The sequence below is a fragment of the Arabidopsis lyrata genome (genome assembly GCF_000004255.2).
Source record: "Arabidopsis lyrata subsp. lyrata unplaced genomic scaffold ARALYscaffold_4, whole genome shotgun sequence".
Classification (NCBI taxonomy): Eukaryota; Viridiplantae; Streptophyta; class Magnoliopsida; order Brassicales; family Brassicaceae; genus Arabidopsis; species Arabidopsis lyrata.
In genome coordinates this window covers 4541270-4563852 of record NW_003302552.1, presented here as the reverse complement: position 1 = coordinate 4563852, position 22583 = coordinate 4541270, and the positions used below count along the sequence as shown (strand labels likewise).

Sequence of the window (22583 nt, the reverse complement as noted above, 5' to 3'; positions counted from 1 at the left end):
GCTGCTGTTATATGCAACTGTCAACACAAAGCTCGATTTCATCAATATATAACTTATATTCATAAGAAGCTACTATGTTCGTATTGTTTCCTACACAGCAACATCTAATTCTAATAGACTAATATTAACATTAACTTACAAGTCTGTCGCACATTATTTATGCACATTATCAGAGACCGAACAAATCGATAACCCGCAAAAGAGATGAAGCTCAACCGTTGAATCAGTAAGCCATTCCTCCTGAAAACACATCTCCGTCATGAAGCAAGCTTTCCGTCAACCAATAACCATCCCATGAACCACCTATCCGCTATCATTACACACAAATGATTTAATATTTAAGCATCATCATCACTGCAGATCACAAATCCACAAAATATAAACCGTTCAAAGCCCTTAGGGTCTCTATAGTGACATAGGAACCAACCTGGAACATTGTGAATTCAAATATCTCTTCTTCCTCAGGTCGATTTCCCTGAATCCAAATCCTCTGCTTGAAACGATTCTGTATATCGAAAAAAGAGAGTATCATGAGACAACAAGGGAGAGCTCTATATTGATTGTAACATATTCAAACAAGAGATGATACCTCCTCCACGAACAAACTACTTAAGATTTTTCTGTCCTTGTGACTAAGCAACACACGGTAAGACGAGTGATGAAAAATACGCCTAAATCTTTCAAACTGCACCAACCAATGAGAACCAAGGGATAAGAACCTTAGCTAGTAGCTATAAGGAGCAATATGATCATCAAAGTTTCGAGAAAAGAAAAGGTTTAAAATAAACCTGTCCTAGATCAAAGAAAGGACCGAAATAGGTGGATCTCTCGAATGGATCAAATCCAGCAAACTGTTATTTCAACAAAAAGATGTCAAAATCATCACAGAAGTTGTAAGAATCAAAAGAAGCATCAAGGAAGTCTGTGATGTGATTTACCCGATACATGACCTCGATGCCATAATCATCACGAGGATGATCATTATACTTCAATGCATCAAGCTGATGTCGAACAGCGTCTCCCGCACTAAACTATGACCGAAAAAAAGATCTAAAACTCGGATCAATACACTACAACAGAGACAAAGCAATCTAATGTTCCAAGCTTATGCAATAAATACTGTATCATTACATCAAGTCTGGGGCCAAAAGGTCGTTTCCTACGACTCTCCAACCTGTAACACCATCAATCTAACAACATAAATTATGAAGCAAAAATGATGGAGAAACATAGAAAGGACTATGGCTTTGCAAAATCGAATTTTGATACATGGAACCAAAATCAATATTTGGATCTGTCGAAGCTAAAACCCAGTAACACCCAATGCTTGAAACACAGTAAAATCGAGGAAATTAAAGGCGGTACCAATCGGCAGAGATGAAATCGGGAACATCGGAAGAAGCTCGTACGAGATTACGATGAAGTCTTCCGGAGTCATTGAAAGGTTTGAGTTTAGCAGATAAGGAGGAAGGTGGAGATGGAAGCACGAGTGACCAAAACGACATCGTTAGACTCGGTTCTGATGATTTTTGTCGCCGGCCGTCGTCTTTCAATTTTAGTTTCGACCGTCCGATAAAACGGCGCCGAGATATGGAGAGATAGACACGGAATCAAACCAGAAAATAAAGCTAACCGAGGTGGATTTTAAATTTGAAGCCGGTTAAGATATTATCTGAACTAGGCCCTTAAACGGAGAGGATATCCGGTTTTTTAGGATATCCATATCCGTATTATCCGCCAATTAATATCCGTATCCGCATCCAGAAATTCCGGATATCCGGTATCTAGATATTCGTTAAAAATCTGGATATCCGCGAATATCCGTAAATAAAGTTTTAAAATCTTAAAATCTTTAATATCAGACATACAAAAAGCTTTAAAAGCTCATAAAGTAACAAGAAGTTTATCAAATTAGCAAAACATTCAAAAGATTTAGGTGACGCTCTTCTTCTCTTCTTTTCTTCTTAAATTCTCCTTGTAATCTGAAAAAAGAAAGAGAGATTAACATTTCTATAACGAGCAATGACATTAAAATCATCTAATTCAAAAATCAAGCCATTCCTACAATACAGAAACAAACCCATGATTTAACAAGACGTGTTCATATTTAATTCCTTAATTATACGAGAGAATCAAAATCTAAGTTCAATTACAGGTAAAGCATGCACTCATAATTTTTCCAAATGGAATCCAATTGAAAAACCTAACATATCCATCAGAGATTTCACAAACATTTAGAGACAGAAGGAGCCTAGTACCGAAACAGAGAGAATATGCTAGGAATAAAGAGAGAATTTTGCAGTGATGAGAGAAGTCTTCTTCTTAGGCAACGGCGGCACAGCAAGGAAGATGAAGAAGAATAGTTTTGTTTTTGGTTTCTTAGGGTTTTGATTTTTTTTTTAATATTAAAACATTTAAAAATGATGGGCTTACAGATTTCTATTTGGGCTTTAAGATATAAATCATAACTTATAAAACCTTTAAAAGAAAAAAACGGATATCCGTTATCCGGCTCTCATTTTTAAGAGTATCCAAATCCGTATCCATTTTTAAAATATCCGTTATTTATTATCCGTATCCGTATCCGTTTTTCGGATCGAAAACCAGATACGGATAAGGATATCCGCGGATAGCGGATATTAATCTCAGGCCTAATCTGCACCACAGTCACACACAACACTGAGCACTCGCTAGGAGTTGACTGGTTTTCCCACAACCGGTCGCACTCTTTTAAAATCAATCAAATTTTCATTAACAATACCAACTTAGACATCCCTGTTCTCATCTATGTTGCATGGAAACTTTTCCCGAAATTCGTTTCTAGAAACTCATGGAAACACGAAAAACGTTACGGAGACGCGAAACAATATTTTTTTTATTTAGAAACGCGATGGAATCTTTTTTTTTTTTTGGGAAACTTAATATATAAGTAATCTAGAAATGTAAGGATTTATGATACATATAATACCTAAAAACCTAATTAATATTTATGTTTTGGATTTGTTGTTTCATTTTTATTTTTTTACTATGATTTTTGTGTTTGATGTTTTTTTTTCTATATATACGTTTCCAAAACATTTCTATTTCCTAATTTTAGGAAAAGATCGTTTCCCATTTCTGAAACATTTTGTTTATGCGTATCCGTTTTTGTTTCCATGCAACATATATTATCATTTTCAGTAATGGTTTGGCTACTATCCATATCACTTTACCTTCACGGATCTAAACAAAAATGAAAGATGAGAATATAATATATTCATCTTAAGAATAAGATATAGGATAATTCACCTATATCTTCACTTGCATGAAAATCAAGAGAGGATTTAAGCTTGGTTGGAAAAGATGAGTGAGCTCCAAATGATTGAGAGTCACTCTCACATCTCGACGACTCGACCATGCACAAAAGTTAAAATTTAACACTTGCTTCTTCTTCAAGATCTTTAAAGAAGAAGATTTTCTAAAAGTTTAAGTAAGAAAATTTACTAGAGAGACCTTTATCCTTGTCTATTTTCTGAAAACCAATTTTGTTTCCATACGTTCTAATGAATGCAATAGTGCAATAGTAACTTCTTTTAGATTTCGATGTTAATACTGTGAGGTTGTTAGAGACTTCTTTTAACAAAAATATTCTAACAGTAAAAGATAGTAAGCAGTGAGTATATACAAAAGAGAAAGAAAAACAAAAAAAGCATATATACAAAAGGAAAAAAATCGAAAAGATGTTTCAATTCCGGAGTTGATTGGGGCTTACGGTTTCCCCTAATATTGGCATCACATCACCACTATAAATCCAGCTTGCCAAAGCTGTGGTCCGGTGGTAGTTGAAAACTGGGGAAATATTTGAAGGAACTAACCTAGGTTTGATCAACGCTGAAAACAAAAAGCACATCTGTGTGGGAAGTCAAAGACCCAAGCAGTTTACCTGGTAGTCCACTAACAGGCGATCTGGCTATCTCTGGCATTAGTCGGAAAGCATTCCAAACTCAGGACAGACAGTGGTGGCCCTTCGGGAAGAAGTCCACTATGAAACACTTCGATGCATTTCTACCGGAGCTGACCGGATCAGCTGATAAGATTTATGAGGGAAAAAAAAAAAAAAAAAAACCAGCTTGACTGTGGTAATTGCGAGTTTGCGTTAAGACAAATATATTTTTTTTCTCAAAAACGAAAGAAAGTTGCGTGTGAATCAAGGATCCCTTGAAAGAAGGAGAAAATCGCCATCTCTGATAAGAGTAATGTCGTCAATCTCGGCTCCTTCTCTCGTAAGTACTTTAGTTGGGACGAAACCCATCTTAGCTTCACCAATTTTCAATAGTTCTTCCATAGATGTTGGTAACAATACCACTTTTCCACCAGTTTCACTGTTTTCCAGCGAACTAATCGTCACTCTAGCCGGATAAAACATACTGCCTCCTCCTCCTGGCAATGCTGGGCTTCTTGGAGCTTCTCCTCCATCGTCAGCTGGAATAAAACCGGAAATCAAAACCAAATTATTACCAGGATGGCTCTTGTGATGTGAAAAGTTCTGAAAATTATGGTTACTTGACGAGAAAGAAACGAGTACTCAAGAACAAATGGAGAGGTGAGGCGGTCTTACTGGTATTTGCAGCTGAAATGAATCCGAAGAGCGAGTTTCTGAAGTTATTGAGTTTCTTTCTCTGAGAAACCACAACCTGTCCTCCGTCTAAGACGAGTTCTCCTGAATGCATTGTAGGTTCACTGCTATACTTCATCAATGGCTTCCCTGTCACAGGACTCTGAGGTATTCCAGGGACAGGTTTTGGTCTCTTCTCCACGGGCCTGTGATTATGAAACAAGGTTTTGATATCTTCATTCCCTTGATGGTCGGCAAGACCACGAGGAGTCCATCCGTAAGAATCCGGCCTGTCCAAATCAGCACCTCGGTCTAGTAAGAATTTCACAATCTCCAAGTGTCCTTCTGAGACTGCTCTGTGTAAGGCTGTGGTTCCATTTCCATCAGGGAGTGTGACGTCGCCGCCATATTTGATGATGTCTTTGAGTGCGTCTAAGCTGTTTTTTTCCACGGCTAAGCCCGAGAAATAGCTCACTGAGTCTAAGCTTAGCTTTGCTCCGTTCTCCGCAAGGAGTTTAGCAATTTCCCTATGTCTTCCTATGATTGCTTCCCACAAGGGTACATTGCCTTCTGAATCTGTAGAAAATGTACGAGCCACCGATAAATTAGTTTTCCTTTCAATCCAATTACATGAACCTATCATCTTAAGCTAATTTACCTAGTGAGCATCTTTTACTACTTACCTCTAATGTTAGGATCTGCTCCATGTTCGAGAAGTAAAACGACGCAATAATGGCTTCCTTTTGATGCTGCTATATGCTGAGATATACAGATAAGAAACATATACAGAGTAAGCAATTTCTGTTTCGGCATTAAAAAGAGGATTATGGTAAATATTGGTAGGGGCTTACCAGCGCAGTTCGCCCGTCCTTATCCATTTCATTAGGGCTTGAGCCGCGTCTTAGTAACTGATGCAGCAATAAGTCGTCTCCTCTGGCTGCAGCAAAGCACAAGCTGAGAGGTAAATCCATTTTCCCTTGAGCCAACATGTGTTCTGTATCAGCCAAAACGCCTTTCATCACTGGATCTTCTGAATCTTTTAAATGCTGTATCAACCAGAACATATCTGTTATGGAACTGGTCTTTTTCACATTTTGTACTTAATAATTTAATCAAACTAATCTTGAGTGTCAACATGTTGAAACAAACTGTTTAACAAATAGAAATGAAGAGAAGATTTATACATACCTGAAGAAGATTATTCATGATTATTGCTCCATCACCTACATTTGCCTGTACAAGATTTAAGAGTACTGTCCGGTTCAGACGAAGCAACTGACTCAATCGCTTGGTACGAACAGTAAACAGCTGCGGTCTGTAACATAGTACCCCAACTTCACCAAAAACATTTCCTCTCTGTGCTTCACTAACTACCTGTAAAGAACACATACACACAAACATTACCAAATTTGTTTTGGTTTTCCAATCACAACGATGTTAAAGAAGAACCGCAAATCATATCTTTAAAATACTAGAAACGGTATAATAAAAAATAGACTTGCCTGCTCCACTCCATTTACTCGTGCAATTATGTCCTGAATGATAAAGGAATGTGTCAGGAATAATACATGATGACAAAGGAATGTGTAAGGAATGTACGCAAAACACTTACAACAGCTCCGGTCACCAATATGTAGAAGTCTGTTGGTGCTTCATTCTGCAAAATCACATCTTCTTTGGGAGGAAAATACTCTGCTTTCATTTCAGTGACCTACAAGATACCGTAAGTTAAAACTTAATGTGAATAAAGTGACCATTTTAGTGTGCGGGGCTTCTTGCGTTATGGAAAGCATACCAACTGGAAAAGAAGATCATTGGATATTCCATGGAACAAGTAGATTTTGTCAACAACTTCATAGAACAGGTAATGCGATATGCTGGACCGAATAGCTTTGGGAAGGGAATCGATGATTTCTTGCTGCTGTAAGCCTTCTGAATCAGTTCTGTACCTCAAACACAAATGAGCAACCATCTGATCTTGCAAGCGCACTGGCAGATTGTTCCTCTGGCCAAACCCCGAGGCGGCTTGGATGGTATCTCTCTGAAATAATGCAAATGCATAAGACTCATGAAAACTGCAGTAATCATCTTTTATTCTCTTGAGAATGTATCTGATTCGTCCTTTCGATATGACAAAAAGCAATAAAAGAACCGGTAAATAGAACTTACAAATTTTCTGGTGCGGCCGGTCACGTGAACCACCAAGTTGGTCATATTACCAATAATATATGCTGATAATCCAAGATTAAAAACCATGTAGAAAAGAATGAAAGTCATCTCTCTTGAGTTAACACCATGTATATCACCATAACCAGTTGTGGAGAAAGTAGTTATGGACCAATACATTGCCGTGTTATACCGCACTGCAATAGGAGACTCTTTCCAATTTTCATCGGTTAATGCCATAAATGTCTTGGAAGGATCTGGATAATGTGCAGCAATGGAATAGAGGAAACAAGCACCACAATGAATCACAAAAAGAGTAACCTGCATTTCCAAATCAATACTGTAAATTCACAGCTAACAAAATGTTCATTTGAAACAAAAAGAGTGTAAAACAAGTAGACATAGCTACTTACAAGGAGAAGCTTCGTGCAGCGAACCCAAAAGTAACTGTATTTCCTGTCTTTCTCTAACCTGAAAAGAAGACCTCAATGTCATACTCAGCTGGAATTAAAACGTTTTGGCTGGAACGATAGCCAAGCTTAAAACCGGACAAAGAACTCACCTGGCAAAACAATTACTGACCCTCCGAAGACGCCATAGACGTAGCATACTGAAAATTCCATATCCCTGAATACTCTCATGAAGCAAACTCCCAAAAATTTCGTAAGGAAATGTGGAAACCACATCGAAAATCAGCCAAGTCGACGCATATCTCCAAGCTATTCTCTTTGGATCATCGATAAGGAGATAAGTTACCTTGTCCAGAAAGGCAACAAAGAATGTCAAGATTATATCAACAGCGAAAAACCCGTTGACGATGTTATCTAGAATACTGAGAGGTGGTCTTGGCTTTTGCAGAAACCCGAATTCAAAAGGCGATGCCCAAGCTGTATAGAGCACCAAAAACACCAAAAACGTCTCCCACACTCTGAAAATAACATAATCATGTAACCAATATATATATATATATAGTAAGCATATTTTGCAAAATTAGCAATATTCATATTCACAAATTTTCAACATCATATACACAAATCAAGGTAAACCCTAATTTTCGTGATTAAATGCAAAAACAGAGTCGAAATTGGAAAAGCGGACCTGTAACGAGGATCGAAAGGAGAGATAATGAAGCGACGGAGAATGACGTAATGAGAGGAACGATTGTTGGCTCCAAGAGAAGGAAGAAGGCCTTTGCTAAGGCTATACTGACTCATCGTCCCGTCGCGAGACAAATGATCAGCAACATCATCCTCCGCATCTTTGGCTCGTCCGCCTCCGCCTCTTTCGCTGTCGTCTTTCACACCCCAAAACCATACCTTCTTCTTCTCCATTCAGATCTCTTTTTCTTTCTTCTTCCAAAATCCCTTGCGGATACACACGCAAGGTTTGGTTTCTCCTCCGAATTCGCCGGTTTCTGATTTCCTTTTATATCCTTTTTCTGTTACGTTTGTTTGTTTCTCTTTTCTTGTGGGCCCCAACACGGAACTAATTTTCCCTCCTTTTTGTTTTCTTTTGTAGCCACAAAAAATAGCAAGTAAATTTCGGTTCATTGGTCTTTTACTGATCACTAGGATATGACCCGCGGTACACCGCGGGTTAAATAAATTTTTTTTTGTGTTTTTTATAACTTAATTATTTGTGTTATATATATTTGATTAATAAATTTTTTGTTTATAGTCTTATGATTGGTTGTATTTGGTTTCTAATAAAAGCTAGATTTTACTCCGCGGTGTACTGCGGATTGATACTTTTGTAACTAAAAATTTTAAATTTTAAGTTGTAGTTGTTTTGTTAATATTGTTTGTTTTGTTTAGTGTTTATGATTGTATACTTTTATTTTATTTGTTAATTCTAGGATTTCACCCGTGGAACATCATCCCATATTAATATCAACCCAAACTCGTCCCACCATATAACCCCGTCCCGTGAAATTAAACATTATTTTGTTATTTTTCTTTTTAAAAATATTTTGTTTTAAAAACATATAATTCGAGTCAATTTACACCGCGGTACAATTGGTTCATTTGGTACACCGCGGGACTATTTTTTTTTAAAAAAATTTAAATGTAAGTTGTTTGTTTGTTAATAGATAAAAAATTTATTTATTTGTATATTTTAAATGTATCATCCATATATATATATCTATATTTTGTTTTAGGTTTACGGTTAATAAATATAGGAACGGTAACATATAATTCCGTAAGTAACGATTAGTTGTGAGAGAATAATATTTTTTTTTAGAAATTATATGAGGGAATCATATGAGGGAATCGCCAGCTCCCCGGGATGTGGGGTACCCTAGGGCAGATGACGCATGTGGGTCCCATGCTAGTCGGTTCCACTTCGGTGGGGCTGGACACCCGAGTTATCAAAAAAAAAAAAAAAGAATAATATTTTTTTTTAGAAATTATAGTTTCTAATCTATATTATAAAATTTGGTAATATAAGTTAAATATTTTTATGTTTTATCATTTTGTTTGTTCGCAAAATAAATAATAGATCAATTTAGAATATATAGTGTTGTTGTGCAATGAAAATATGAGTGATATCAATTATGAATTTCATATCAAATATAGTTTTAAGTCAATTGTTTTATAAACTTTGATTATTAAACTGAACCAATTCTAATATAATTTTCTGAATTGAAACAAAACTGTATGTTGGTCTTTAAATATAATAACTATCATATAGACAGAGTTGGTAATTGGATTTTTGTATAAAAAATGAAGTGAATAGATAATTAAGTATTTTGCACAAATTAAAAAAATCAGATAATTAATTCTACATTGTTGTCGGCACCAGTCTTCATCTTCTTTGTTCAGAACAAATTTCACTCTTCTTAATTTAAGCAGTAGAGGATTTCACTCTTCTTAATCTTGATACAAAATCGTTGTCACTAGGAGCTGATATTCCAATTGATTTCTTCATCTGCTACTCGGAAAGATCAAACGTTACACCGTTTGCTACGAATTCCACCGTTTCAACATCTCTCACATGAGAAGTAAATCGTTAAAATTCGTTTCCTTTTCTCTTTTACTCTTCGAATATATCTCGTTTTATTCCTGATTCTTGTAATTTTATGCTCGATCCATAGCTGTGAATAGAAGATTTCATCACCAATCGTCTATAACCTCAAATCCAAACGATTCTTCTTATGTATATGAGGTAAAGTCTTCGATGGCCACCATAATCCCTTGTTTATTCTTTGCATTCTCTCAAGCATCAGACTTCAAGAAAGGTAAAGCCTTTTCTAGTTTGAAGCTTAGTTTTTCTTTGATGATTTGTTTTGGATGTTTCCAAATACCAAATGACGATACTTGAATATACTTTAGGTCATGGCAATGGTTTGTGCAAGTTCCAGAGAGTTGGATTTGTAGAAATTAACAGCATTATCGCTTTGGGGTGGACAATTTTGGAGTAAATTTAAGGAATTGGTTTCTTCTTTGAGCGACTTTGGGTTGATCTATTTCCTGAGTAGTTTGTGAGGTACTTCTTTATGATATTAACTCTTTCTTTTACCTATCAAGTGATGGGTTATGATCTGAATCATTGATTGAGACGATTATAATTGGGAAGATTGGTTTTGTCGTCAAGGAGATTTTTGGTGGTGCTTTGCAGAGCCAGGTCAAGTGTTTGTCATGTGGTGCCGAGTCAAATACAGCCGATGAGATTATGGATATCAGTCTTGAAATTTTGCATAGTATCTCTATCAAGGAGTCTATGCAAAAAAAATTTCAATCAGAGATTTTAGATGGCAACAATAAGTATAAATGCGAGACGTAAGTGATTTCTCTTCTTTCTGACTCTTTCAGTTTGTGCTTCTGTTTTTTTTTGTACTGAAATTTTTACTTTGATTTAGCTGTGATAAACTGGTGACGGCGAGGAAGCAGATGTCGTCTATACTCCAAATGCCTAATATCCTTGTTATCCAATTGAAAGTAAGTGAATATATTTTTGGTAGATCAAATGGATTCCTAAGCTTTCAAATACACTCTCCACGTCACTGAAGTTCCAATCTTTAGCTAAGAAGATCATATTTACTTAGTAGGCATAATCGATGATCTTTAGCATGGATGATGCATTGGAAGTTTAGAAGATAGAGATAGTAACAAATCAAGATCTGAAAGCAGTATAATATTTCTTGGATCAAAAATGTGTATCACAGAGAGATATTGCTAAGTTCTAGAAACGATTCTATCACAAAATATAAAGTTAAGTACTCCTCAATTTTACCATATTGTATCAATTTGTGCAGATGTTGTTTACAATAAGAATTGGTTGTCATTGCCATATAGCTTATTGGTATACATGAACGGTAGTAAGTAATGTTATATGTAGCTAATTGCCAATATTTTTATGCAGACCAAAAGTCATGGAAGCAACAAATGGAACGCAATTAGCAAGGATTAGAAGTTCCAGGTGCGTATTTACTCTACCAGTAAAACGTTTTTTTGATAGACGTCGTGCATATTGAAGTAACATAGGCAATAAACTGTAATAGAATGTTGTAGATAAATATTGAAACCTGATTCAGAAGGATAATTTTGTAAGTATAGATGACAGTTTGAGTAAGATAGAAACTTATTATGATTCTGATTGTCCTTTCTCTGAAATTGCTCTGTCAGTCTCTTTCTTCTGATTGAATTCCCAAGCTAACGTAGCCATTGGAAGAGAAGAAAGGTATGCTAAATATTGTTAAATGATTGTACGCTCTTGTGTTTGGTGATGGAACTCCATGGTTTAGGTGTAAAGTATTTATAGGGAAGTAAATTAGGGTTCGTTTATTGATAGGCTGCTCTCTAAAATTAAAAACGACGCAAGATTTGTGGGATACAATCTTTGATATTATTGTATTTATGGAATATGCTAGGATCAATCTTTTATTTGGTAATTAATATTCTTTATATATTTTGTTATTTTGATAGATATTTTAGGAAAAAATTACTTGAAGTTCAAGGTGGAGTGTTTAAATAGAAAGAGATATCTCGGCACATATCTATATTCAATCTCGGGATTGATATAATTGGAGAAGTAAATCTCGGCAATCTCGGCATTAATTCTCGAAGCACAATAATATCTAAATTGATGATAGAATTAAGAGCTAGTAATATTTTGGTAGTTAAGTTTGAGATATTTTAGGAAGATTGAATCCAATATGTCGTTTAAGTTTAGTAACTAATTCTGTAGTTAAATATTTCGTTGGTTTAAGTTTAGATTTTATAGGAATATTTAAGATTATTTAATTATATTTTCCATATCTTTCAATAATCAAAGAGTAAATGTTGTTTGCCTTGAATGTAGGGAATATCAATTAAGGAAATCTGCTATTGAAACAAAGTCGGGTAAAATATCAAAATTGGAAGGATCCGAGAGACTTATTTCCGGGTCGAAATAAATGATTTCCGGGTCAAAATTTTGACCCGATTGGAGATCCCAAAAACTGCTGCAAAAATGTATAGTAGATAGAAAGTTTCAAAATTAACAAAGAAAACCAATCTAGCCGTATCAAATTCTCGATTAAAATTTATAAATCGAAATAAAAAAAGCACTAATAAATTACCAAAGTTTAATTTATCTATATATATAATTAGAGAGTTTTCTCTCCATCTAAGATGTCTAGATGAGCAAAACATTTTTGTTTAACATTATAATTAAACTTTAATAGAATTAAACAGAATTTGAATTCTAGTGTTATTCATTTTGACTTTTACGTAGATTCTAATAAATTCTTGTGTTATTGAAATAAGTATTTGTAACCATTCTTTTAAAATACTTTTTTTTTTTTTTTTTTTTTTTTTTTTTGTCGGCCAAATTTTTCATTAGATAAGGAACCAAAGTACAAAATAGTGTTTGGTTTACAAAGTTAAGACATACACTTAATGGATTCAAGAGATAACAGATGGTAAGTTTTGTTGTCTAGCGTTTCGAGCTAGCATGCCAGTGATGGTATTAACTTGTCTACCAACGTATTTGAAAGCATAAAAACCCCGCGCCATAGCCAATATATCTTCAAGATGTCCTTGAATCTCCGATGGTCCAGGCTTTTGTTGGCTTTGCATGATTGATGTCTCCAAATGATTATATAGTGTACTAGAATCACCATAGAAAGTGACATTCTGGTAATTGAGTCGCTTCATTTGGAAGAGGGCTTCTCTCAGCGCAATGGCTTCAGTTTCCAAAGCTGAATTAGTAGGATCAATGGAGGAGGATCCTTTAAGGATACAACGTCCTTATGCATTAAGGAGAGCCCAACCAATGCCTGCTCTGCTATGGGGATCTAGCCAAAAACCATCTGTGTAACAAGAGAAAAGTGAATTAGGTGGCTGATCATAGGGACGCTGATGATTTTGAGACTTGGTGCCTTTATTGTGATGATTGTTTTGAGCAGTAGAAGCATTTTGAGCTTCCTTCCATAATTCAAAATCCATAATAGCTTGACGAATAATGTCAGGAATAGCCCATCGCTTGTGATTATAGAGAAGATCATTTCGGGCTTTCCAAATTCGCCAACCAATGTACGAGAATAAAGGTTCCTTTGAGTCAGCAGCATTTCTGGATTGTAACTGACCAGATATGATATCAAAAGTGTAGCTGCTTCATACTGACCTGATGGGATATGTAAGGGTGATAATTCCCAAATCTCTTTTGCTAGCCGACATTGAAAGAAGAGGTGGGGAATAGTTTCAGCAGCATCACCACAAAAAAGGCAGTCTTGGGAGATTTTGATGCGCCGATGAGCAATATTAGCTGCAACAGGGAGAGCATTATGAAGAATTCTCCACCAGAAATGTTTCAGTTTGGGTGGTATATGCAAAGCCCAAAGTGTTTTACACAGACCTTGGAGTTGAGCTGAAGTTATGGAACAGTCTGGATGTGGTTTTGATAGTTGATGATAGCCAGACTTGACAGTATACTGGCCATCCTTAGTGAATATCCATGTAGGAACATCAGGGCCTTTAAGGAGCTGCAGTCGTATTCTCCTAATAAGCTGAGCATCTTCAGGACAAATTTTCTCTTGTAGCTTCTCCTCATCCCAAGATGTTGTGTATGGCTTCATGAGTCCTGAAACTGTCAAATTATCATTTGCAATATTTTCCAAGCTTTTTGGTGGACGTGGAGGATTATCAACCCATGAATCATGCCATACCCGAATTGTATGACCATCACCTATTCTCCACTTTAAGCCCTGCTTTAAGAGAGATGTACCTTGCACTATACTTCGCTAAGCATGACTTGGGCGGTGTCCAACTGTAGCTTCTAGCAGAGAGGCTTTGGAAAAATATTTTGCTTTAAGAACTCAGGAGAGTAAAGAATGAGGCTCCTTTAACAGTCGCCAGCTTTGCTTTGCCAATAGAGCAATATTGAAATGAGAAAGATCTCGAAAACCCATGCCTCCGTACTATTTCATCATAGTAAGTTTGCTCCATGCAATCCATGGGATCTTTTGCTTATCTTTAGTGCTGGACCACCAGAAACGTCGTATTTGAGCTGTAATTTGAGAAATAAGTCGCTTAGGCAGAAGAAAACAAGACATCGTATAAGTGGGCAAAGCAGTTGCCACAGACTTAATTAAAACTTCCTTCCCAACTTGTGAGAGAAACTGAGTGTACCAATTATCTAGCTTATGTTGAACTCTTTGAGAGATATAAGCAAAGGCATCATACTTATTTCTGCCTACAACTTCTGGTAAGTCCAAATAACGACCAAAGCCTCCAATTTTAGCAATACCAGTGAGACTTTTAATAGTTTCTTGAGTGGTTGTAGGAACATTCTTACCAAACAGGATAGCAGATTTTTGGAAATTAACATGCTGGCCGGAAGCAGTGGCATAAACTTGAAGCAGCTGGAGGATTTGATGACATTCTTGTTCATTTGCTTGACAAAATTGGAGAGAATCATCTGCAAAGAACATGTGTGAGACTGCAGGTCCATTAGGACTAGCTTTAAATCCATGAATAGACTTTACATGGACTGCGTTGGCTAATAAGGAAGACAAGCCTTGTGAAAGCGGATCACCTTGACGCAGTCCTCTGTTGGGGATAATCTTCTTAGAAGGAGATCCATTAATGAGCACTGAATAGGTGACTGTGGTAACACATTTCATTATCCATTGGCACCATTTCTCTGCAAAACCAAATCGTCTCAATATGGATAGCAAATAATTCCATTCCACCTTATCAAATGCTTTTAAAATACTTTTAATTCTAGTGTTATTCAATTTGTTGAATTCTTAATTCTATTAAGTTCAATTGTTATTCTATTGGATTTATCTGAGATCTCGATCTCGTATGCAGGCCATGCAGACACCATTACGGAGCTATCTTCAGGAGATGCTTTCTCTAGTAAGTACCTTTTGAATATATATATATGTTAAATCTAACAATGCTTGGACTTTTTGGAGTTTAACAGAAATGATATATCAACAATTCAACATCGTTCTATATTGCAGGTTGAGAGGGAAAGATTGGAACGAGAGGCCATGGGAGCTCTGCCTCTCTACCAGCGTACGTTCCCTTAAGCTATGTTTTCTTTCTCTTGCGAATGGGGTTGCTTTAGGCGCAAATCTCCAAATTGGTATTTAGATAATCATTTCCTGAACAGACCTGAAATGAATCTACTCTGGTACTTGGAAACTTTTTTCTGCCAGTGACATGTAGAAGAAGCCAATCAACTTCAAGTCAAGGATAAATAAAATACAAGAAACGGTGTTTCCAAATTGTGTCAATCTTACATAAAACATTTAAAAAAACAACATTGTTAATGCAAATTTTGTATCCAAATATAAAACCCATAGCCCATAGTGATGGCATAAGAACATCGGAACATACATAACAGATAATAATGATATAAATTACACACAAGGTTTCTTCTTCCTCTACAGTCTTTTCAATTTCTTTAAGCTTAAGACATAGCGAAAAAGTTGGATTTGACAAGCAAGCAGCTAAATAAGTTTGATTTATTTAGAGATCTATACACACCGAGCATAATATTTATGCTAACATATGAATATCCGCACCTCTAGTAAATCAGCTTGAAATGTCGTAAGTCGTAATCCTGAGTTCATAACAATGAGTTGCGTGTTTTTCTGTAGATTTTGATGACCAGGCCAACTATACATACAATATTGGCCGTAGGAAATCGGGTATTTTCTTATATACTAAAATAAACGCATGGACAGTTTCACAATCAAAGTGGTTAGAAGAGAAATCATGAGAATCTGACCTCCCAATCTACTGGTAACACATTTGCTGGAAGAGCAAAGACTACTGTCAGTATTTTCCACAACCTCGATATTACGCTCTCAGTTATAAGACACATGTTACGATTGAAGAACTTTCAACCTAGTGCATTAATACTTACCAATCGTCGGCAAACATAAACAACCAGACTGTAAATATTTCTCTTTCGGCTAGGAACAGTTCCAAGCCTGTCCACGGAGTTTATCCAAGAACACCTGAAACAGATCAGTTATTCATAGCCAAAAAGAAAAAAACAGCAAAGTTTCACTTATGAATTTAAGGAAGAAGGGGCATTGTGTTTTGCACCATTCAGTTGACCTCATGCATCAGAGTAAGATCTCTAGAAGCAAGAAAGATCTGCAGTCATCCGACATGGCTACACTGTTCCTGAAAAATGTAGGGTAAGTTAACTAATCCATCACTGATGAGGAAAATACAAATGACTCAACTTATCCAGAAGCTTAAACACAAGAAACTAAAGTATATATGAAGAAAAGACATGACTCATTTTAGAACAGAGATTCTGTAACTTCAATTTAATTATCCAGAAAGTACAACAAAGAAAATTAGGCTGACAATAAGACGAAAACATCACAATGAGGATTGTAAATTTTCAGTCAGAGTTTCCATACATAATTTCCTTTCTGCTGTCTATACAATCACTATAAGAATCCTCCAGAAAAAGAACAATATACAACAGTTGATTCCACATTGCAGGGAAGTATGGCCGACACCTGAAGATAAGACTGTCAAGGATCAAAAAGATAAGATAGATACTAACAAAATTAATTGTGGGTACCGGCAGACTTGAGATTTCTTAGCTCCATCAAATGTTCATCATTTGATATATTAAGAGAAAGTCGAAGATCGGTTAGTGATGCTTCCTGATCCCAACTTAGGGGGCCGGAAGCAAATAGCTTCCTCAGTGTACTTCGGTAAGTGTATAGTTCAGGCCTACATGATCTCACCACCGCTCCATTACCTGATAATGAATGTTTTCGCCTAGCTTCCTCTCTGCATCCAAATGCTTCTTTTGAAGATTCAGCATCACTACTACAAGAGTCGGCACCTTGACTAGCACCATCTAGAAAAGAAGTTGGTATGTCACTCTCATCATAACTAATAGGGCTACAACTACCAACCGAGCATGCATCAGTATCATAACAACCATTAGAGACTGAGCTTCCTGTACCAACACATTCACTAAACCTTTTTGATCTTACCCTGACCAGTTGACGGAAACCACTCTTGTTAAAGGAAGCTTGCACGTGCATTTTAACACCCCTAAGTTCAGACGAAGCAAACCGGTGCTGGTGTCCTTCTTCCTCCAATGATCGTATCTTCTTAGGACTTCTCGTGCATGATTCAGCAGACTCTGCCCAATCACAGGGTGAAGGTCTCTTCAACACTCTTAAAGAAGCAACACTAGTCTCCTGGGGCACCACACTGTTCAGAAGGGGCTTCAGATTCTGCTGTTCATCTGATCCAGTCAGCGTCGAGGACTTCACAGAACAAGATACCTGAAAGATGGTTATAAGACAGTTAGACAACCGTGTAACTCCATTAGCATCATATCATTGTTTAAACATCACTTTAAAACACAGTACCAGTAAATAATAGAAGAAAAACTTACCTTTCCAATCATAACCCATCTTTCATCTTGCCAAGATTGTCGAGCCCTGAGAATAACTTTGTGAACCGTAAGTTCTGCTTTGGCACCAAGTAACCGAACGACATAATATCTTCCAGATAACTCCTCCAAGACCGTAGCAGTTTTCCAAGAATTATTATCAAGAACGTCCACCAATTCACCAGCTTCCCATCTATCTACATCTACTTGCGGAGGACACGGCCTAATTATCTTCCTTGGAACTCTTTCCTCAACTACCTCATTGTTAGCAAGTTCGAAAGAGTAATATCTAACACCGTAAGTGTGACCATTGCCCGATATAATCTCCGCTGATCGCCACACACCATAAGGCGCCTCTTTGATGCTAAACACCTCAACTCTACTTCCTTTTCTGAATCTCATGATAATTTACTCAATTAACTTTAATCCTGCAAAGAGATCAGGAAGAAACAATTTCAATATATATAAGAAACACAAACTAACACGGATTTCATAAAAATATACAAATCGAAAAGAAAAAAACAAATATTACAGTAACATCAGCAAAACAAAACTGTAGTCAGAAGCACAAGTAAACATATTCCAGAACAACACACGAAAGAGAACTTGAGCAAGATTAGTCCAAAATTGGTTCTAAGGAACCTTAAATAGCAGAAAAAAAGTTCCAAACGATTACAAATTAAAGAAGCGTTAAATCAATAAACCAACTAAGAATATCGATTACTTTCGTGACGATCAAGGGTGTAAAAGAAGAAGAATTGCAGAAGAATTTACCTTGTGCAGGCCTGAAGCAGGTTTGGTCACCGTAAGATTTGAAAATTCCCTCTTGATTTTCTAGGGATTTGTGAACAAATTATCGGAAGAGAATTTGGGAATTAGGGCTGCTGCAATATGAAACTTGGCGTAATAAGAGGCTAGCAAATTTATTTATTTGGATTTCAATAAATATTTGACACCAGGCTTAAGAGGGCGTGATCAAAAAGTCTGAAGTAATAAATATTGAAAGAATTTAACTGAATTTGAAAGAATTTTGATTTTTATTATTTTTCAACAATATATATTTCAGATATTCTTTTAAATTATAGTGTGATTCAATTGTTAATTTCCTAATTTTACTATATATTACTCTCTCTGTTTCTTATTTGATTATGTAAATTTCTTGGAGATTTTGTTTTATTTTATATCATAACTAGATTTTAACCCGCGGTACACCGCGGGGCTATAATACTAAAAAAAAAGTTTGACAATTATTTTTTTTGAAGATTATCTATAGATATAATCTATAGTTTTGTTTGACTAAATGTATTTATATATGTATATCCTATACTATTTATATCCGGCGGTACACCTCTGATCGATTTTTTTATAACTAATTTTTTTTAATTTTAAGTTGTATTTGTTTTGTTAATATTGTATGTTTTATTTAGTGTTTAAGATTATATAATTGTATTTGATTGTTAATTCTAGGATTTCATCCATAGTATACCGTCCCGATTAATATCGATCCAAACCCGTTCCACCATATAACTCCGTCCCGTGAAATTAAACATCATTTTGTTATATTTCTTTTGAATTAATATTTTTATTTTAAAAACATATAATTCGAATCAATTTAAAAGTTTGCTTTAAAAACATAAATTTGTAATGTTTTTATTATGATAAAGTAATAATATACAGATGTTGTTTACTATGTAGTTATAATTAAAACCAACTAAAATCTAAGTTTAGTGTAGATTATGAATTATAGTTATGAATTATGGGTAAATATTTTTTACTAATGAAATACATGTTATTAAGTTACTATCCCAAAGGCAAAAAGTTTTTTTTAATAATCAAGGCAAATATTAGAATTTTATTTGAACAACTAATTTGTCAAAGCAAAACGAAATACAACAAAACTAAAATTAAATATATAAAAAAATATTAAAAAATTTAGAAAGACAAAGTGGTCGTATATTTGGTAATTAAAGGTCATAGATTATCTTCATTCTTCTTTGGAAAAAATAAACAGAGACAAAATCATCTTCAATCTCCCATATCTTAACATTTTCTTCTCCTAGAGTTTTCGATTATGAGATTACACCATATAATTGAAAAATTGTGGTGACGATCAAGTAAATAAGCAGAGAGAAAGAGAGATCGAGATCGTCAGCAAAAGCCGCCGCCATATTTTGACCCTTAACCGTCGCCGCCTCCCGCCTAACCGTCCGCCAGGTATTGCAGCACCGGAGATGTCGTCGATCAATCAGACTGATGAAATAGAGGACATTATGGCTTGCGTAACGGCTTTGGAAGCTGCTCTGTTGCCATGTTTACCCGCTGGAGAGCTTCAAGTCATCGACGGCTCTTGTCATCCTTTATAGAGATCTGATGATTTGTGGATTGGTAAACGCAAATTGCGTATACTCTGATGACTTTTCTACATTCATTGACAGGCTATATATAGAGATACTTGATGTCAAGGTTAGGTGTGATTGCGAATCTAGAGAAAATTGGTAAGCAAGCATAAAATCTCCGAAATATCAACTATATTAAGTAATACAAATGATTTACTATTTAGATAAGGAATATGCTACTAATAAGGAGTGTTAGTGTAGTAATTATTTATTATATCCTTTATTTTCTCGATCTCTATAGCTAGCAAATGGAGAAAATCTTGATTGAATTTAGATTACATGTATTTTGATTAGAATTAAAATAAAAGATTTAGTATTTAGATAAAGAATATGCTACTAAGAAAGAATGTTAGTGTACTTATTAGTTTCTATGCCCAATATTTTCAAGATCACGTTCGCTATTAGGAATATTTTTGAGGGAGTTCAGTTGGGATTCACAACTAATAATCGAGATTTACAAACTAATTAATGTCAATTTTGATTTAATGTTGTAAGAGGAAATTTCGGAAATATCCGAAATTGAAACCGGGTCACTCATTTTTTTAAAAAAAAACCCACCCAACCAATGGCATTATTTGTAAATACATTCCAACTCCAGGATTTATTTGCTAAAAGTCATCCAAAAATGTAAATATAGATATGTTTTAGAAATTTCTACACAAATTTATATGTATTGATTGTGAAAATTGATATTTTGCAGTATTTTCCATGATTGGTTGATTTAAAAAAATATATAAATGATATTTTATATATATATATATTTTTAGTACACGTGTTATTACTATAAACATTTTATATATTGAAACAAAGGGAATATTATTATTCGATTATACGATAAGTAATTGTTATTTAAAAAAACTTAATAGATAAACCTTAAAAATGAATAAAATTTCCAAAAAATAATAAAAAAAACAAATCCAAGCTTTTTTGTATCTTTCAAATAACTCAAATGTAAACTACATCGACAATTACAAATAAATTTCAATTCACATAAAATTACTACTTCAGATTTATTTTTCATCCGAGATATCATAACCGTGCGAACATTACCAAGTATCATAAGCGAATAAAAATTAAATGCCTTTAATTATATAAAAAAAAAAACCGTCTACAAAACTAAACCATCGTCATTCATCATATAATAAAAAACATTAAAAAAAAACAAACTAGCAAACATAATAATAATCCTTAAACATTTGTTTTCTTTTGTTCTCCACAAAATCGTTAACCAAGCTTTCAAAATCAATGTTTCTAACAAATTCTCTTTCAATGGATAAAATAGCCAAGTCACTCAATTTTTCTTGCGACATAGTCGAACGAAGATACGATTTGATCAACTTCAGCTTTGGAAAACTTCTCTCAGCAGATGCAACCGAAACTGGAATCGTCAACAATATTCGATAAGCGATGCATGAGTTTGGATAGCAATCTTCAATTGTTTTCAAAAAGTCGAATACCTCAATAGGTCTTTTAACTTCTTTTGGCAAAGCTTCTCTTAGAACTTTAAGTTCAAAGAAAAGATCATGACCAACAACATCTGATTGCTTTCCATGGGTTAGAGAAACTTCAAGATTGACACAAGAAGCCATCAAACTATCATCGCTCGCTGATTGCAATTTTCTCAAATCAAACAAAAAACCAAATATTTGTTCGTACCTCTGAAATTGCTCAAACCTCGTCTCAAGTGAGTAGAGAGCTTGATCCATGATTTAGATGAAGTAGTCAACCCTAAAGCTCTCCTCAGGTGATAATATCACACTTCCCTCCATATTCTCTGATTCTTCATCATAGTGTCTTTTTCTTTTAATCATCCGCTTTGCTTTTTTGGGAATTACATGATCGATCTCCCAAGATTCTGCAATTTCTTTAGCTTCTGCTTTTGCCTTCTCAAAGCCTGACTCTCTATATTTTTGAAAATATGAAACCAACCCCTTGGGTTGAGAAATAGCTACATCGTATAGCCTTTACACTTTCAACATGGATCTCCCAACGAGTGTGTGATAAGGGCTTAAGTGTTACGCCATCTACATGATCCTCAAATATTTTTCACCGCTTAATTGAAGATGAAAAGAAACAATAAGTACGCTGAATAATCCCAAAAAATGAGATTGTCTTTGAAGAAGCGGTTGCCATATCACAAAGTGCAAGATTCTGTGACAACTACATGGTGTATAAAACGCGCTGGGATTTATCTCAAGAAATCTTTTCTGCACTCCTTTATGCTTTCCCTTCATATTAGAGCCATTATTTTTGCCCAAAAAAAAAAAAAAAAATTAGAGCCATTATCATAACCTTGCCCCCTCACATAGTAAAATTTTAAATTAAAAGCTGTCAAAACATCTTGAAGCTCACGAAAAAGTTCTTCACATTTCAAGAACGTTAAAAAAATCTTCGATCTTCGTTGAAGTTGTTGAAACATCTACACATCGAATGATGACAGTCATTTGTGCATGATGACTAATATCTGGAGTGCAGTCAAAAATCACGGAGAAGTACTTTGTTGGGGTCGGATTTCATCCCTTAGCACCGAGCCGAACTTTGGACGCCTCAGGGAACTT

General features: G+C 35.3%; 3 protein-coding genes and 1 long non-coding RNA gene across 16 annotated transcripts; 1 reads left to right on the top strand and 3 right to left on the bottom strand.

Moving 5' to 3' along the window:
• Nucleotides 1-7: 7 nt before the first annotated feature.
• Nucleotides 8-1669, bottom strand: LOC9316755. 2 transcript variants are annotated; one of them, XM_021029377.1, is made up of 7 exons: nucleotides 1366-1669; nucleotides 1132-1174; nucleotides 939-1026; nucleotides 789-851; nucleotides 590-685; nucleotides 428-505; nucleotides 8-310 (listed from the first exon to the last, which is right to left on the bottom strand). In XM_021029377.1, exons 1-7 carry the CDS (start codon nucleotides 1436-1438, stop codon nucleotides 224-226), a joined length of 528 nt encoding a protein of 175 aa, XP_020885036.1. In that variant the 5' UTR covers nucleotides 1439-1669; the 3' UTR covers nucleotides 8-223. The 2 variants fall into 2 exon arrangements, with proteins under 2 accessions (XP_020885036.1, XP_002878867.1); XM_002878821.2 differs by having other exon boundaries at nucleotides 939-1031; nucleotides 1366-1667.
• Nucleotides 1670-3613: 1944 nt separating this feature from the next.
• LOC110228832 (potassium channel AKT6) lies at nucleotides 3614-8327 on the bottom strand. The gene is made up of 12 exons (XM_021027005.1): nucleotides 7859-8327; nucleotides 7323-7688; nucleotides 7174-7231; nucleotides 6764-7081; nucleotides 6390-6635; nucleotides 6207-6305; nucleotides 6097-6129; nucleotides 5783-5968; nucleotides 5446-5640; nucleotides 5278-5353; nucleotides 4598-5170; nucleotides 3614-4461 (listed from the first exon to the last, which is right to left on the bottom strand). Exons 1-12 carry the CDS (start codon nucleotides 8089-8091, stop codon nucleotides 4187-4189), a joined length of 2658 nt encoding a protein of 885 aa, XP_020882664.1. The 5' UTR covers nucleotides 8092-8327; the 3' UTR covers nucleotides 3614-4186.
• Nucleotides 8328-9632: 1305 nt separating this feature from the next.
• LOC9314934 lies at nucleotides 9633-12198 on the top strand. Of its 4 annotated transcripts, none has more exons than XR_002332457.1 (8): nucleotides 9634-9761; nucleotides 9855-9998; nucleotides 10093-10246; nucleotides 10355-10539; nucleotides 10620-10698; nucleotides 11123-11179; nucleotides 11386-11440; nucleotides 12062-12198. It is a non-coding gene; the product is annotated as an uncharacterized LOC9314934 (long non-coding RNA). The 4 variants fall into 4 exon arrangements; XR_002332456.1 differs by having other exon boundaries at nucleotides 9635-9761; nucleotides 10379-10539; XR_002332454.1 differs by having other exon boundaries at nucleotides 9633-9761; nucleotides 10093-10539.
• A 3366-nt stretch (nucleotides 12199-15564) lies between these two features.
• LOC9314933 lies at nucleotides 15565-18570 on the bottom strand. 9 transcript variants are annotated; one of them, XM_021029236.1, is made up of 7 exons: nucleotides 18404-18569; nucleotides 17633-18057; nucleotides 17223-17519; nucleotides 16982-17083; nucleotides 16632-16733; nucleotides 16306-16386; nucleotides 15565-16214 (listed from the first exon to the last, which is right to left on the bottom strand). In XM_021029236.1, exons 2-5 carry the CDS (start codon nucleotides 18029-18031, stop codon nucleotides 16662-16664), a joined length of 870 nt encoding a protein of 289 aa, XP_020884895.1. In that variant the 5' UTR covers nucleotides 18032-18057; nucleotides 18404-18569; the 3' UTR covers nucleotides 15565-16214; nucleotides 16306-16386; nucleotides 16632-16661. The 9 variants fall into 9 exon arrangements, with proteins under 9 accessions (XP_020884895.1, XP_020884891.1, XP_002878866.1 ...); XM_021029232.1 differs by having other exon boundaries at nucleotides 16799-17519; XM_021029231.1 differs by having other exon boundaries at nucleotides 15750-16008; nucleotides 16121-16214; nucleotides 16306-16733; nucleotides 16799-17519.
• Between the last annotated feature and the right edge of the window lie 4013 nt (nucleotides 18571-22583).

Bases quoted from the DNA above. Each gene is read 5' to 3' on its own strand.
- LOC110228832 (XM_021027005.1), bottom strand. From the start codon at position 8,091: ATGGAGAAGAAGAAGGTATGGTTTTGGGGTGTGAAAGACGACAGCGAA. The intron at 7,232-7,322 runs GTGAGTTCTTTG...TCTTCTTTTCAG, and splicing joins GTCAGTAATTGTTTTGCCAG to GTTAGAGAAAGACAGGAAAT. The intron at 5,354-5,445 runs GTAAGCCCCTAC...TGTATATCTCAG, and splicing joins AGGACGGGCGAACTGCGCTG to CATATAGCAGCATCAAAAGG.
- LOC9314933 (XM_021029232.1), bottom strand. From the start codon at position 18,031: ATGAGATTCAGAAAAGGAAGTAGAGTTGAGGTGTTTAGCATCAAAGAG. The intron at 17,520-17,632 runs GTAAGTTTTTCT...ACCATCTTTCAG, and splicing joins GATGGGTTATGATTGGAAAG to GTATCTTGTTCTGTGAAGTC. The intron at 16,734-16,798 runs GTACCCACAATT...TCTTATCTTCAG, and splicing joins AAGAAATCTCAAGTCTGCCG to GTGTCGGCCATACTTCCCTG.
- LOC9316755 (XM_002878821.2), bottom strand. From the start codon at position 1,505: ATGTCGTTTTGGTCACTCGTGCTTCCATCTCCACCTTCCTCCTTATCT. The intron at 1,175-1,365 runs GTACCGCCTTTA...ATGGTGTTACAG, and splicing joins GATTTCATCTCTGCCGATTG to GTTGGAGAGTCGTAGGAAAC. The intron at 311-427 runs GTTGGTTCCTAT...GTGTAATGATAG, and splicing joins TTGAATTCACAATGTTCCAG to CGGATAGGTGGTTCATGGGA.